Genomic DNA, 16,070 nt, shown 5'->3' with positions numbered 1-16,070 from the left:
GTGGGTAGGGGTTACCCTTGAGGAAGGGAGTGGTGTCTTGGATCCTGTTCTCTGAAAGGGTTGACTTCAGAAAGTTCAGGCCGGGCGCGGTGGCTCACGCCTGTAATCCCAGCACTTTGGGAGGCTGAGGCGGGTGGATCACCGGAGGTCAGGAGTTCGAGACCAGCCTGGCCAACATGGCGAAACCCCGTCTCTACTAAAAATACAAAAATGAGCCGGGCGTGGTGGTGCCATAGTGCCAGCTACTCAGGAGGCTGAGGCAGGAGAATCATTTGAACCCGGGGGGCGGAGGCTGCAGTGAGCTGAGATCCTGCCACTGCACCCCAGCCCGGGAGACAGAGCAAGACGGTCTCAAAAAATTTTTTAAACTTTAAAATGAAAGTTCTGAATCCAGCCCTCCCCACGGCGCCTGCCCTTTTCACTTGTGAGACGCGGGCTCCCTCTGCTGGTAGCTCCCGGAAGAGCTGGGTCACTTCCATTGGCCCACTAGTGCCGCTTTAGGGAAGGGGTAGGGTGAGGTTAACCCTTCCTGGGTGCATACTCCGTGCCAGGCCCTGTGCCCACTGGGAACACGAATGAAGACCCTCCCCTGGCCGTGATGACTTGGCTGTCATCTGAGGGCTGTCACTAACTCTTTAGGCAGAAGCTGTACTCAAGGCTCCCCCTCACCCACAGCTCAGCTGGAGCTTGTAAGAAAGGGGCCTGTGGTCAGGATAAAGTATGAATCCAGGTGCATCCGTTTACCAGCTCCTGTTCTGTAAGAGACCTGACTTTCCAGAGTGCGAAAGTTGCTTGAGATGGTGTTTCGAGAGCCCGCTGTGCCGCTTGCTCTTCCTGCCCCCAGCTGTTCTGTGGTTTGGGCTTCGGGATTCCCTCTGGTCCCAGGATCCCAGTAGTCTGGGGGAGCAGGGCAGGATGGAAGTGTGTGAAGGCACTGGGTTACTCCCAGGCTAGGTGAAATTCCTTTAGGTGGTCGCAGCAAAGGGAATTCTGATTCCTCCAAGCAACAGTCAGCTGGCGGGTGGGGGGTGTTCCCTGGGGGGGCTCATCGAGCTCCCTGGCCCCAGAGCTCTCTGCATCAACTGGTTTCTTTGTTCGGGCAGCTCTGGCCACTAGTCTGTATTCTTTCCTAAAAGCTGGGTTCAGGGCCAGGTGCAGTGGCTCAAGCCTGTAATCCCAGCACTTCGGGAGGCCAAGGTGGGAGGACTACTTGAGGCCAGAGTTCAAGACCAGCCTGAGCAACATAGTGAGCCTCTGCCTCTACCAAAAAAATATAAAAATTAGCCATGGTGGTGCGCCTGTAGCCCTAGCTACTTGGGAGGCTGAGTTGGGAGGATCGCTTGAGCCTAGGAGTTCAAGGCTGCAGTGAGCCATGGTCATACCATTGCACTCCATCCTGGGAGAGACAGCAAGACTCTGTGTCTGTCTGTCTCTCTCTATATATATACACATACATATATATATAAAAAATAAAGATGGGTTCAGCCTGCTAGGACCATGGGCTGGGGGGTCTTTAGCTTTCAGTGAGTGGACAACACACCCTAATGTCTAGGAAGCCAGTGTCCTCTAGAACAGAAAACATGTTGGGTGACTGGTGTCTTCTCCCTGGAGCCATCGACGATGGGACCAGTAGCACTCCGGTTGGGGAAGGGCAGGAAGAGAGGTGGAGACCTGTTACAGCTGGGCCTGTCCATAGCTCAGCAGGGTCTGACTCCTCCTGACACTCCCCTCAGGCCTCTCAGACAGTGCTCAGGGGGTGAGAGCCACAGGGCAGCTCCGTCACCACCGGCTGCAGTGGCGTAGTCAAGCTCCAGCTTCTCGTTGCAGCCTGGTCAGGAGGGCAGGCAGGGGGTAGGGATGGGACAGGGACCTTCTCTCATCCACAGGCTAGAGGGGCCACTGGTCATCGTGAGATGGGGCCATGACTCTGCGGTGAGGTCCCCTGAAGGGTGCTGAGTACTTGAGGTTTGGCTATCAAATCACCCTGACTTCCTGACCAGCCCACACCCTCCAGACTGGCGGCTGGGGTACCTCTCTCTCGGAAACTTTAGTTCTTTTTGCTGTCCTCGCCTTTTGGGGCTGGCCAACTGTGGAGCTTAAAGAAGGCATGTGGTCTCTCAGTGTCCAGTCCCAGAGGCATCAGTGTTGACAAATGCTGTTTATTGGTCTGTTACACAGAAGAGTATAGTTTCTGAGGCAAAAACCATACACACTCTGCCCCTCACAAAACCACGGAGTTACTAAGGCAGGCACACGATGGCCACACGTGCTTGGTGGAGGCCAAGGACTCATGGACAACAAGGATGGACAATGGGACGGTCTGGCCCCCAGACAGGCTGTGCAATGCCCGGGGGCAGGGCTGGGCTGGGCAGGCTGTCCTGGGTGCAGAAGGGCTGCGGGGCCCTTTATCATGTTTCTCAAATGCAGAAAGTCTGCCAGACTTTGGTGGCTGTGGACAGGCCCCAGCCCCAGGCAGGGCCTCCAGGTCCCAGGCCAAGGCCTAGCCTGCATGTGTTGGGGTGGAGGAGGAAGTGGGGATGGCCAAGCAAGCAGCATGCCTAGGCCTGGGGGCAGGAGCTGTGCCCTTCCGGGCACCCCCGTGTACACAGCTCCTCCAGGGGGGTTCTGGGTTCCTAGGCCTCTTGGCGTCCTGAGATGCGTGGGGAAGGCAGAGCTAGCTTTGCTTCTCACCAGGGACAGACGGGACACCCATGCATCCCCTGCCTTCCACAGCCCCAGGGACGCCGCAGATGTCTGCGACAGATAATGGGCTGCCCCAGAACTGAGGCCTGTCCCTGAGACCAGATTGCTCCCCTACACAGTCACCCTGGGATTCCTCAGAGCAAGTGCTCCGGTCGCATTCCAGATCGTCCACTGGCAAGAGCGTCACTTACACGTGGTTTTCAGAGAAGTACCTAATGCAGAACGCAAGGGTGGGGTGGCAGGAGTGAGGCTGTACAGATACACAGAGGTACACTGCACAGGGCCGGGAGGCCTGGGGGTCACCTCAGGTGGCCAAAGGCAGTGGCAGTGCTGCTGAGGTGGGCTGCTCCCGCCCAGGGCCCACATCGTCTGACTGCCCCAGAATCTCAGGGGAGCGGCCCGAAGGCGCCCCAGGCCTCCTGCACCCAGGACATATGCCTAAACCGGCAGCATTTCTGGCGGCTCCAGCTGGGGCTGGTGCACACACAGTATACTGGGGCTGCAAAGGGACCCTCAGAAGGGACACAGCACAGAACCTCTCGCCCTGTGCCACCCCAGCTAAGTAGGGCCCAGGCCACTGTAGCCCCTGTTAATCCTATGGGGCCCCAGGTTCACTCATGGGCCACAGTCCAGGCTGAGGCTGCAGGTGGCAGTGGGACTATTCCCAGATGTTTGAGAGAGGAGCAGAGTAGGTGTGTCCCCCAAGGCAGCTGCTCCTTGAGGCTGACCGCTCCCATCCCGGCCCTGATCTGAGGGCATCCTGGCCCCTGGCTTGCCCTGCAGGGTCAGCACTGCCGGGAGTCGGATCCCAGGCTCACAGTCACTTTGTTAGGAACAGAGGTGGGGTCGGCTGGTGGCTGGGGCGGTCTGGGCGGTGATTCCCTTGCACCTCTCCCTGCCGGAGCCCAGGCGCCCGAGGTCCAGGCTCTGCACGGCTGCTGCCTCCTGGCCCCAGCTCACTTGTTCTCTATGAGCAGCTGCACCTTGTGGACGAGGTCCCGGGCGAGCCGCAGGATCTCCTGGGCATCGTGATGCTCAGCGCGTTCTGGGGGGAAACATGGACAGCTGTAGGGAGGCCCAGAGAAAGGGCAGCAGGCTGGGAGGTGGCTGACTACCTTGCTCTGTTTCCATCTGCTCTGCTAGATTCTGGACATCCCTGCCTTTGGGGAAGGGCCCCCAGAATTCCTGAGAATCCTCCAACTGTGTGCAGGGCAGAGGTGGGGGCCTCCACACCCCTGCTGGGGGCAGCCGGGATGGCTGGAGCAGCTCGTACCGTTGAAAAACTTGATGATGTCAGTGAAGTCCATGTTGTTGTCGCGGATGACCTCTCGGTAGACCTCCACCAGGGCCAGGGCGATGAACAGGACAAAGTGCTCCGACGAGATGTGCCTGGCTGCCCAGATCACCTCCCACACAGCAAACACATCCTCGTACAGCAGTTCTGGGGATAGTAAGCGGCTGCTGCTCACCTGTCCCAGCCGCATGTCTGGGGCTAAGGCTGGGACTGAGGCTGGGGTTGGGGCTGAGGCTGAGGCTGGGGCTGGGGCTGAGGCTGGGGCTGAGGCTGGGGCTGGGGCTGAGGCTGGGGCTGAGGCTGGGGCTGAGGCTGAGGCTGGGGCTGGGGCTGGGGCTGGGGCTGAGGCTGGGGCTGGGGCTGGGGCTGGGGCTGAGGCTGGGGCTGAGGCTGGGGCTGGGGCTGAGGCTGGGGCTGGGGCTGGGGCTGGGGCTGAGGCTGGGGCTGGGGCTGAGGCTGGGGCTGACACTGGCTGGCCTGGCTGGCTGCTCATAGGGCCTCTAAATGGAGCCAGGTGAGGAGTCAGAGCTTCAGGAGCCAAAGTCCTGGGATTCTCTCCATGACACAGCCTGGCTCAAGAATGGGGGTTCTGTACCCCATACCCAGGCCCCGTCCTTTTCTTGGGTAATTTCTGCACACTGAGTTCCTGCAGACTCTGTGCCTGCACTTCAGCCGGGCAGCTCCGTCACGGGCCTCCCATCTTGGTGCTCAGGAATGCTTTGGTTTGAAAAAAGTTTCCCGGCCGGGCGCGGTGGCTCAAGCCTGTAATCCCAGCACTTTGGGAGGCCGAGACGGGCGGATCACGAGGTCTGGAGATCGAGACCATCCTGGCTAACACGGTGAAACCCCGTCTCTACTAAAAAATACAAAAAACTAGCGGGGCGAGGTGGCGGGCACCTGTAGTCCAAGCTACTAGGGAGGCTGAGGCAGGAGAATCGTGTAAACCCAGGAGGCGGAGCTTGCAGTGAGCCGAGATCCGGCCACTGCGCTCCAGCCTGGGCTACAGAGCAAGACTCCGTCTCAAAAAAAAAAAAAAAAAGAAAAAAAAAGAAAAAAGTTCCCCAAACCATGACCTATGAGAGTTGTAATTGTCAACCCTGGCGGCACTTTGGGAGATTTTGTTTTCTTTTTAATTTTTTCTTTTCTTTTTTCTTTTTTTTTTTTGAGACAGTCTGGCTCTGTTGCCCCGGCTGGAGTGCAGTGGCACAATCTCAGCTCACTGTAACCTCACCTCCACTACAGGCACCTGCCACCACGCCCGGCTGATTTTTGTATTTTTAGTAGAGACGGAGTTTCACCATGTTGGCCAGGCTGGCCTCGAACCCCTGACCTCAAGTGATCTGCTTGCCTCGGCCTCCCAAAGTGCTGGGATTACAGGTATGAGCCACTGCACCCAGCCAAATTTTTTCTTTCTATTTTAGAAGTTAAAGACAGGGTCTGGCTATGTTGCCCAGGCTGGTCTCAAGTTCCTGGGCTCAGGCAGTCCTCTCACCTTGACTTCCCAAAGTGCTGGGATTACAGGCATAAGCCACTGTGTCTGGTCAGGGGGCATTTAAGAACACACAGGCCCAGGCAGCCACAATTAGTAAGTCTGGGGCTGGGTGGGGCCCAGGGTACTGGTAGTTTTTTAAAGCTCCGCAGCTGGTTCCAAGGTCCGGTTAGGATTGAGAACTGTTGGCTTTGGGGAAGAGGGATCTCTTACTGTCCCCACCTCAGCCCCATGATCCAACCCACTTCTTACCCCTCTTAAAATCCAGCAGGAACCAGCGATAACAGAAGTAGAAGTGGGTGTAGTCTCCATTCTGATGCATCAGCTCAAACAGCTCTGAGTCCAGGATCTTATGTAGGTGGGAAAAGGGAGAGCCCTGAGCTGATGCTTCCTCTCTGGCCACCACTCACCCTCCGCTCATGCCCAGGGATGCACGCGATCCCGAGACCTGGCAGTGGGTCTGTCTGTTGCCCCGTGCCCCGTGGTGTGATTCCCAGACCTGGCAGTGGGTCTGTTGCCCCGTGCCCCGCGGTGCACTCACTCCCTCCCCCTTGGATCTCCTTGTGGAGGCTGGGTTGCTCCCTGCTACCCCTCCCATCACCCGTCTCTCAGGGCTGCTTTATTTTTAGGGTTATACGATTTTCTGGGTAGCTGATGTCATCAGCAACCCCTACTGTTCGCCAGAGCTTTCATGGGCACGAGCATTCACACACACTCCTCCTCAAGTTCTAACACTGAGACCATGGTTCTCTGTTTTTTGTTTTTTTTTTTGAGATGGAGTCTCGCTCTGTCTCCCAGGCTGGAGTGCAGTGGCGCGACCTTGGCTCACTGCAAGCTCCGCCTCCCGGGTTCGAGCGATTCTCCTGCCTCAGCCTCCTGAGTAGCTGGGACTACAGGCACCCCCCAACGCCTGGCTAATTTTTGTATTTTTAGTGGAGATGGGGTTTCATGATGTTGACCAGGCTGGTTTCGAACTCCTGACTTTGTCATTCGCCCGCCTCAGCCTCCCAAAGTGCTGGGATGACAGGCCTGAGCAGCCTTGCCTGGCCAAAACTATGTCTTTTAAAATGAAAGAAATTAAGTTTCTATGTCAAGTATGTTTTTGGAAAGCTCTCTAGCCTTCCTGTGGACGATGGACAAGCCCGGCTCTGCCTGCTCCCGTGCCCGTGGGTGGCAACCGGCCTCACCTGGATGAGGGAGCGCATGTTGGCAAAGTGGGTGTCCATGGCACCCCCGTTGGGGAAGTTCTGGCTCATCCTCTTCATGAGGTGGCTGAAGCAGCTGTAGGCCAGCTGATCTGAGGGGAGACCGGGGTAAAGCTGGCAGGGCAGGACACTCGGGACAGGGCTGGCTCCCATTCCTGCTCTTCCAAACCTGGCCAGCCTCTCGTCCTTTCTCCAGCTTCTGCAGCCTAGTCCCACGTCCCATCCCTGGCCGTTGTCGAGGGTGACCAGGAGAGGCGACCAGTCCCATGTCTCCCATCCGTCACCGTTGTCGAGGGTGACCAGGAGAGGCGCCCAGTCCCACGTCCCCCATCCCTCACCGTTGTCGAGGGTGACCAGGAGAGGCGCCCAGTCCCACGTCCCCCATCCCTCACCGTTGTAGAGGGTGAGCAGGAGAGGTGCGCAGTCCCACATCCCCCCATCCCTCACTGTTGTCTAGGGTGACCGGGAGAGGTGCTCATCCCTCATCCCTCACGGTTGTCGAGGGTGACCAGGAGAGGCGCCCAGTCCCACGTCCCCCCATCCCTCACTGTTGTCTAGGGTGACCGGGAGAGGTGCTCATCCCCCATCCCTCACCGTTGTCGAGGGTGACCAGGAGAGGTGCCAGCAGATCGCACATGCCCTGCACATAGCCCACGTCCAGGTGCTCCCACACGTAGCTGAAAGGTAGGGGCAGAGTCACTGTGGCTGTGCCCCATTCTTCCCTCCCTCCAGATCCCTGGGGAAAAGGCCTCCAGAGCCACCTGCTGCCCGGAAGTCAGCCTTTCCCTGACCCTAAGCCATGTACTGTGCACCCCCCACAGGGAGACAATGGGGAACAACCCACAGGCCCCCCCAAGGCACTCAGGACTTAGGGAGAGACAAGGCCGTCATGCTTGGTAGGTGGGCGCGGGGGCGGGGATGAGGGACAGCTTCCTGAAGAAGCGGCTGAAGGGGAGGTCCGGTGGACCTCTAAGAATGAAGAGGGGCGGGGAAGGGGTGTTGCAGGGAAGAAGCTCTCCAGGCAGGGGGAGCCAAGTGTGATTCAGGAGCAGGAGAGAGGAGCAGGGCACCTTCCGGACCTCAGGTTTCAGAGTAACTGGCGGGAGCCAGAGTGCGGGGGCAGGGTCCCGCCTCCCACCCTGAGCCCCGCCCCACAAGGCACCTGCACATGACGTCTCTGAGCCTCTCCAGGTTGGGGGGCGTGAAGTACCAGTAGTTGCGGTCACATCTCTGCACATCCTTGTCTATGCGGTGCAGGTTTAAGGCCACAGTGTCCAGTAATTCTATCTGGAAGAGGGGAGGGCCCTCAGGCATGAGACCGGGCAGCCCTTCCCAGGCTGGGGACAGAATGTGCCCCAAGAAATGCAGCAAAACAGGGAACCCTGAGACCAGAGCGAGTCCTCTGGGGATGCTGGGAAATGGGCTCAGAACTCCCTTCCAGGGCAGTCAGGGCACCCCGCCTTCCACCCCGCCAGCCCTTCCCCAGCTCTGGGATGTCAGGAGGGCCTCTGGGCGGCTGGGAACAGCGCCTGGGGGGCATGTACGCACAGTGTAGGCAGCTGCACACACAGCTGCAAGCTCCTCCCCCGCCTCCAGTTCTCCGGCCTGAGGAGGCTTCTCCTGGCTGGGATCCTGGGGCTCCGAGAAAGTGTGAGCTGCAGGGCTGAGCCCACTGGAGCCTTCCTCCCCGCCGCCGTCCTCCTCTTCGAAGCCTACGCTCTGCCCCTCATCTAGGCTTGACTGGATGCCCGAGGCCACGGAGTAATTGCGGGAGGAGGGCAGTCCTGAGTCTGGGGAGTCGAACTCCACGGAATGCTGCTGCTCCACCGCGGCGGTGCCCGGAGTCCCGGCTCCTGCTTCCTGCTCAGGCTTTGGTCTGGAATCTTCAGGGTCCTGGGGCCCCGGGGGCTCCAGTTCATCCACAGAGATAAACACCTGGTGGGTGAACACAGGGCGGCTCCACCTTCACTCTAGCACCTTCCCGCAGCCGCCTCGGCCAGAAGGGAGCTGGAATGCAAAACTCTTCACACCCCCTCTCCCACCACAGCCCCCAACACCGTCGCTGCCACGGAGCACCAAGCCAGCTTCCGACCCAGCCGGCCACGGAGAGCAGCCTCTGGCCAAACATGAAGACACCGCCTTCGGCCCTGCTCGAAGAAACAGCTCCAGGTCTTCCTGTGGCTACTGAAGGGAAGAAAGGGAGCCAGAGGGCCGAACGCTCAATGGCCAGTTTGAACTAAGTCTCATGCTCGAAACGCCTGAAGTCATGAGAACAGGAGGACGTCCTTAGTGTTTTGGTGTGGCTGCCAGGACACCCTGGGTGGAGAGAAGGCTAAAGGTTTTAGGAAAAACAAGTGTTTCCTTATTTTCAGTATTGAATGTTCAGCAGGACAAGACAGGAGCATTCTGTGACAAGTACCTAGTCAGCTCCATTAGCCCTCAGGCAAGGGGAGACGTAAGAAGGAAAAGCAAACATTCTACCGACTAGACACAGTCCACCACCGTGGACAAGGCACGGGGAAGAGAAGAGACGCACCGAGACTCTTTGGGATTTTTCTTTCTCTATTTTGACCATGTAGGGAAAGCGACGGTAAAAGCAGTTTCTACTTTGGGCAGGAAGCATGAAGTGCTGGGTAAGGCCACAGTTCTGTGGCAACCGGATATGCCAGTGAGGAAGGCTACTGCTGTCCATGAGCTCAGCAGCCGGGCACTGGCACAGACTAAGATTTTTACAAAACCAGAGAGAGGGAGAATGTGTTCCTGAATAGAGGATTAAGAACAAAGCACGTGGGAAATGAGAATGTGCCTTGTTAGTTCTATTTCTATCTTTCTTTTTTTTTTATTTCTGAGGCAGGGTCTCACTCCATAGCCCAGGCTAGAGTGCAGTGCAGTGGTGGGAGCACGGCTCACTGCAGCCTCAACCTCCATGGCTCCAGTGGTCCACCCACCTCAGCCTCCCGAGTAGCTGGGACCACAGGCGCACCCTAACACATGCGGCTAATTTTTGCATTTGTTGTAAAGACAGGGTTTCACATGTTGCCCAGGCTGGTCTTGAACTCTTGAACTCAAGCAGTCCTCCAACCTCTGCCTCCCAAAGCGTTGGAATTACAGGCATGAGCCACCACACCCAGCCAGTTAGATTTAACTTCCTTCAACTTGCATTTTCTGTTAATGTTAGTAAGGATTTAGTAAAGTAACAAGAATACACAATAAAGAGGTAGTTTTAAAGAAAAAAGTTGGCCGGGCGCGGTGGCTCAAGCCTGTAATCCCAGCACTTTGGGAGGCCGAGACGGGTGGATCACGAGGTCAGGAGATCGAGACCATCCTGGCTAACATGGGGAAACCCCGTCTCTACTGAAAAATACAAAAAACTAGCTGGGTGAGGTGGTGGGCGCCTGTAGTCCCAGCTACTCGGGAGGCTGAGGCAGGAGAATGGTGTGAACCCGGGAGGCGGAGCTTGCAGTGAGCTGAGATCCAGCCACTGCACTCCAGCCCGGGCGACAGAGCGAGACTCCGTCTCAAAAAAAAAAAAAAAAAAAAAGAAAGTGTCCTTAAAAAAGAAACTTATCAGTGTTCGTTGGGCCAGGCAGTCACAGTTTAGAACTTGCCGTTGGAAAGGCAGGAGTGATGCCGGAAAGAGCTACTCTCTCGTGCTCTGAGCGAGCTTGGCATAGTCCTGTGCAGCGACAGGCAACAACATGGGAGGAAGGGTCTCGCCAGTCGACACCAATGGGGCTGCTCTACGGGCTCCCCTTTTCTCAGGCCCACAGCTCTCAGGAAGCCTCTACAGTCAGAGGATATGGGTGGAGAGGGGAAACTGAGACCCAGAGACGGGAAGTTCTTGCCCAGAAACATTAATCTTGTCAGTAGTGGATCTGGGACTAGAACCCAGCACTGCCTGTTGCTAGCTTTGAGGTCTTTCTACAAGGAGGAGGGCTTCCCTAAATCCCAGTAAGTCCATCTTTCCCTCTAGTTGGCTAAAACTGAGCACAATGCACTCTCTCACTTTATTCCTACAATACCCAGAGAAATAGATGGTAGAGGCACAGTTAGCCATTTCCAGTTGGAGAAAATGAGACACAGCCACATTAGGCCTTTCTCGCAGGGCCCTGCCAGTTCCCAGAGGTCAGGCTGGTGCCCAGGATCACTGTGCATAAAACGCGGGTGGCCCCCAAGATCCCCAACCCTCCAGGCCCCGTGTGGCTCACATCGTTGCTGATGGTGGAGTCTCGGTGGATGAGGCGCTGCACGTGGCTGTCGATGCTGCTGCCCGAGGAGAACTTGGTGCGTGTGGCTGGGTGGGCCTCCCGCTCCCGCTGCCTCACCACCACCTCGCAGGCCTTCCACTCTGCCAACACCTGCTGGTACCTCGCTGCCACCACTGCATCCACCTGTACTCAGACCACACCACGACCATGAGGGGAGCGTGCACCAGGCCCGCCCCTTCAGGAGCTGGGCCTGCACTGGACCTTGGGTCCCGAGTCTCAGACTCAAGACGGGCCTCGGGGTAAGGGTGGTCGAGCTGCCCTGCCGTGCTTCTTTCTGGCTGGGAAGGGGCTGAGGCTTCCGAGGTCCCCTCCCTGGCATCCCCTGGCCCAGCTCCCCATCTCACCAGCCCCATGGGAACAGGCTCCTCTTACCTGCTCCATCTCCTTCTTGCTCATGCCGAACGTGTAGTGGCCGAGCAGAAAGGGCCAGACGTCCTTGCGGAGCTCGTGCTCTATGCCTCCGTAGTAAACTTGCCGCAGCAGCTCCAGCTCTTCGTAGTTCTGAGGGACCCGGGGAGTCAAGACCGTGCGGCCTCCACAGTCACTGTGGCCCAGCTCGGGGAGCCCCATCCCACAGAGAACGGGCTGGGCCGAGGCCTCTAGCGACTGCTGAAGCTCAGGCAAAGCCTGCTTTGGGGTGGCCACATCCTCCCGTGCCCCGGCTCACAGCGGGATGAGATCTCGTTCTGCTCTCCTTTCTTATGGGGCAGGACGTGGCGCCCGGAGAGAGGCCGAGCTTTATCCAGGATCACAGGGCGATGTGGACGCAGGACAGCTTCCCAGTCTAGCCCCCTTCCCGTGTCAGCCCCATGCCCAGATGCAAGAGATTCTGCCAGGACCCCGGTCACTCCGTGGCATCGGCCCTGGCCTGTCAACCGCGCCCACTGCCACATTTTACCCTGAAGCCCTCACTCCTGCCCGCCCCAGCCCCTCGACCTGTGGCCCTGGAACCCCAGGGTTAGCACCTTTTTGTCCTTCTGATACTTGCTCCACGTGTCCTTGGTGAGGCCTGCGGAGGCCCCCGGGGGCCGGTCAGGTGGAATAATGCTATGGTGCACCAGCGCTGACAGATGGGTCCGCACCGTGGACAGGTGGCGGCAGTGTGCCAGCCCTGCAGTGGGCAGCAGTGGGCAGCAGGGGGCTGGGACCGACCCAGGGCCACCCGCCCCCAGCCCACCACAGCCTGGCACGCCCCACACTCACAGCCGTAGAAGGCCCGGGACATGATCTGCCTCTTCATGCTCTCACACAGCAGCCTGAGCGGCAACCTGTGGGAACAACCCGGCTCAGCGGGGAGGGGCTGCGGCCCCTCTGATGGGAGGAGAGAGAGAAGGGAGGAGGTTCTGTCCTGGGGGGCAGGTAGGGCACTGGGGAGGGTGCAAGGAGGAGGAGCCACAGCCCAGCAGCCGTCAATGGGCGCCCTGTCCCATGCCTGCCACCCCGGATAGAGCTGCGGTGGGGCCCCCGCCTGGCCCCCAACCACCTGGGGATCTTGGTCAATGAACTTCACCTGTGTGAATCTTCGTTTCCTCATGTGAAAAATGGAGACAGGCACCGGAGGGTCATCAAGATTAATAAACAAAAACGAAGTAAAGGTAAAAGAGAACACCTCCCATAAAAGCCATTCACTCACTGCCCTGGCACACGGCAGGTGGCTGCTGAGTGTCCGCAGGTGGACGGCCTGTCAGCAGGGTCTGTGTGCACATCGGGAAGGGGAGCTCATGGGGACTGAGCCGATGATGTGCCGGGCACAACTCTGGACATTCGCTGGGGTTCTCTCCTTCTGTCCTCACAAGTACCGTAAGCAGCAAGTAGCATCACCCCATTTTACAGATGAGGAAACTGAGGTTCAGACATGTAGAGGCTCACGGTAATTCCGTAACTTGCAAGTCATGTGGGTAGCAAAAGTGAAATCTGAACCCAGGTCTGTCCCACTCTAGAGGCCACCCTGTCGTGCAAGTGACACGGCCTTTAAGGAAAGATGGACACACACGTGGCCGGACACGCTAACGGGAAGCTGGAGCCGAGCGCTGCCCACTCACCGGTCGGGGATGCAGCTACAGTGGCTGGGGGTTGCATGTGGCGAGCTGCTGGAGGAGCAGGAGAGGCAGGAGGATCCCTGACTGCACAGGGGCTCCAGGTGCCAGGCTGGCAGGCTGGGCCCAAAGCCCTGCATCTCGATCATGTCACCAGCATCTGAGGGCAGGAAGGATGGCATGGTCAGAGCCCGAGAAACCTTCTCTCCCAGCACCCTGCAGCATGCCCACCTCTGTGCCCAGAGCTGCAGAATCAAGTCACCCATGGGTGGAAAAGCACAGAGCGGGGACTGCCTGGTCCGGAGCCCAGAGATGGAAACGGTAAGGAGAGAGGGCGCCTGACACCTCCGAGCCTCCAGCAAGCCCGGAGAGGGGCAGCCAGGCGTCGTTCTGCGTGTGGTAAAACACTTGGACTGAGTCTTGGGTGACCGTGCCTATAGCTCTATCTTGCGGCCAGCAAGCCCTTGCTTTTCTAGAGGGAAGGGAAAGAGAGAGAAGGAACCAAGACCTGAGCTCCCCAAAGTGCCACCAGCCAGCTTAGCCCGCAAGGATTCAGCTTGGTCCTCTTGGCAAACTCTGAGATGCTCAAGGTGTCCAGGGAGTCCCCACTGTTCAAAGCCCCTGAGGAATCTCAGTCACCTGCCTGTAGGCCTGACTCTTCTAGGGGAGTCTAGATCTGGTGGCCAGTGGCTATGGATGAGCAGTGCCCCGTGCCCAGGCCAGGCACCCCTGCTGCCAGCTCCCACGGGCCCTTTCTGAGTTCTACTGCATCCCTGCCTAGCCTGAGAGCTCTTATTAGCATGGTGGCCTCCCGAAAACACCAGCGAGTTGGATGGAAGCCACAGGTCCCAGGGCTACGAGGCCACTGAGGGAGTGGGGGTGGTGGCTGGGCACAGAGGCGGGGATGGGGGTGGTGGGGGGCACAGAGGCCCACCATCCAATGTGACAGAGAAGAACAGGCCCAGTTGCAGCCTCAGAAGATGACTCCTTGGACACAGCTATGCTGCCAGCAGACAGGGCCTGCTCGGCCAGCCCAGGTGGTCTGAATCAGAACTCAAGACCCTTGAGGGCTCCCAGGGTCCAAGTGGGGCAGGGCACTGCTTAAGGGGGACTCTGGCAGGTCCAGTGAGCCACAGAGATGAAGCAAAGTGAGAGAGGAAGTGGAAGCACTGGGGGTGATGCCAGGAGGGAGAGTAGAGAGGAGTTCGGAAGAACAGGGACGGAGAGCCGTGTGTGCTGAGGGGGTCCTGTGGGCAGCGGTTTGCTTGGCTGGCTCAGCCTGGGCCGGGGCCCACCGTGGCCTGCTGCAGGCGTGGGCCTGGCTTTGGTGGGAGCTGGACTCCAGCTCTGGGTGTGCCTTGGTGGGGAGGGCTGAGCTGAGCCCCTTCCAGTTCCCTCAGCGGTTGCCCTGCCTTGGCCGGGGCTCTCTTCCCAGACCCACAGCCGTGAGGTTTGCAGATATCTGGCACTTCAGCTCCACCAGGAGGCAAATTAAGGGAGCACACGTGGTGAGGAGGGGCTGCGGCTCTGGGAGTGAGGGCGTTGCAAGCCATGCCTGAGACTCTGGGAAGAAGGAGAGGGCACAGGCGCAGTAGGGCAGGAGCCCAGCTCAGGCCCCTGCAGCAGGAAGGAGAGAAGAGGACAGTCCCGGGAGGAGCCGGGGTGGGAAGAGGCCCAGCCAGGCAGGCAGCAGGCAACAGGCGGGCAGGCAGGGAGGGCAACAGGGGTGAGGGCGGGGGTGGGCAAAGGGAACCAAGCTCATGCCCAGAAAGGAGGCCCAGCCAAGGCATGTCTCCTGGGTCAATGCTCTTCACCTTAATCCTCCAGGAAGGAGCTGAACCAGCCACATTCGAACACTGTCTCTGAACGAGCCCAGTGCAGACAGCTGGGGCTATGGCGTGACTGAGTGAGGGCGCAGGCCGGACGGGGGGGTCTGCTGGGTCGGCTTTGACTCTGACCCTCTCCTCTGAGCATGAGGAAAGTGTAAAGCGTGAAAACAGTGTGGCGAACCCCACAGCCCCTAAGACTCCGAGTGAAAGGTGCGTGGCCTGGAGCAGAATTAGAGTGAATAGCATCTCTGCTCTGTGGGGAGGCAGCAGGAAAAGGAAGGGGAGAGGAAGAGGGAGGGAGAGGAAATCTGGACACCCCGCCACTGATTCACATGCACAAGTCAAGCATGTTGCAGGCCTGAAAAGCAACAGCTGGCAGAACGGACTCAACAGTGTTGTCATTATGGACTGGAGTGCAGGTGGGGGGCCCCCATTCCCCAGCCCTCTCCCCAACCGCCTGCTGATTCTGCTCTTACGCCTCCTCTCCTTTCCCAAGTATTAGGGGCCCAGAAGTTCCACACTGGGTTGGCCTAACCCCTGAGTTCTTGAGAGGATACACAGATGAGCCCTGAGGCCTCTGGGCCCCTGGAAGTGGGCCTGGAAGTTTCTCTGATCCCGGAGGCCTCAGCCCTGAGATTGGCAGGGATAGGCTTTCGATCACCGAGTCTGTCAAGGGCTCTGCTAGGACCCTCCAGTCTCTAGCCTGACTACCAGTTCGTGGGGGAAGAAGTAGCTCTGTGGGTGCCCTCAGAGCTCAACCTTCCCACACTGCTCAGTCAGTCCACTGTAAACAGGCAACAGCCCCAAGTCCAGGTTTGCAAGGAACCAGATGGCAGGGGTGTGTGCAGGCAATAAACATCAGAAGCGGGATGTTCCCACCTAGGTCTGGCCTACAGGCTCATATTGGAAGGGCTGGGAGGGAGGGTGGGCATGAGGGCAGGCGCCTGGCAGTAGGAGGGCAGCTGGCAGCGTGTGCGGAGGGTGTGCTGGGTGTGTTCTAACACAGACCAGGCCGCCCTGCCTGCCCGGGGACTATTACTGGCTTAGTGGCCGGCTAAGGAACTGGGCTTCCCGGCAGAACTTTGTGGAAGCCTAAGGGGAGTGTGACATATTGAGGGCATCCTCTGCAGGGGCGGGGAAAGGGAGAAGCAACTGGTTGTGTAGCTGGGAATGGGTGGGGATGGGGAAGCTCCCCTCGTCTCTGGGAGAACTGGCCTCAGCCTCTTCCTACCCACCCCTTCCTGGA

The 16,070-nt window shown here is 58.7% G+C and overlaps 1 protein-coding gene across 3 annotated transcripts in view; it reads right to left on the bottom strand.

The window, feature by feature from the left end:
* Nucleotides 1–2,143: 2,143 nt before the first annotated feature.
* The window catches only part of SGSM2 (small G protein signaling modulator 2), a 42,580-nt gene continuing 28,653 nt past the window's right edge, over nucleotides 2,144–16,070 (bottom strand). For all 3 annotated transcript variants that reach the window (XM_021928527.2, XM_021928528.2, XM_021928529.2), the window contains 12 exons: nucleotides 13,002–13,155; nucleotides 12,163–12,227; nucleotides 11,925–12,070; nucleotides 11,332–11,460; nucleotides 10,900–11,082; nucleotides 8,240–8,626; nucleotides 7,854–7,978; nucleotides 7,286–7,368; nucleotides 6,674–6,783; nucleotides 5,739–5,835; nucleotides 3,977–4,144; nucleotides 2,144–3,748 (listed from right to left, as the gene is read on the bottom strand). In XM_021928527.2, coding sequence (XP_021784219.2) covers nucleotides 3,660–3,748; nucleotides 3,977–4,144; nucleotides 5,739–5,835; nucleotides 6,674–6,783; nucleotides 7,286–7,368; nucleotides 7,854–7,978; nucleotides 8,240–8,626; nucleotides 10,900–11,082; nucleotides 11,332–11,460; nucleotides 11,925–12,070; nucleotides 12,163–12,227; nucleotides 13,002–13,155 — 1,736 coding nt within the window. In that variant the 3' untranslated portion in view covers nucleotides 2,144–3,659. The remainder of the gene's footprint in view (nucleotides 3,749–3,976; nucleotides 4,145–5,738; nucleotides 5,836–6,673; nucleotides 6,784–7,285; nucleotides 7,369–7,853; nucleotides 7,979–8,239; nucleotides 8,627–10,899; nucleotides 11,083–11,331; nucleotides 11,461–11,924; nucleotides 12,071–12,162; nucleotides 12,228–13,001; nucleotides 13,156–16,070) is intronic.

This window comes from Papio anubis, chromosome 17, assembly GCF_008728515.1.
Source record: "Papio anubis isolate 15944 chromosome 17, Panubis1.0, whole genome shotgun sequence".
NCBI lineage: Eukaryota > Metazoa > Chordata > Mammalia > Primates > Cercopithecidae > Papio > Papio anubis.
This window is presented reverse-complemented; position numbering and strand designations above follow the sequence as displayed.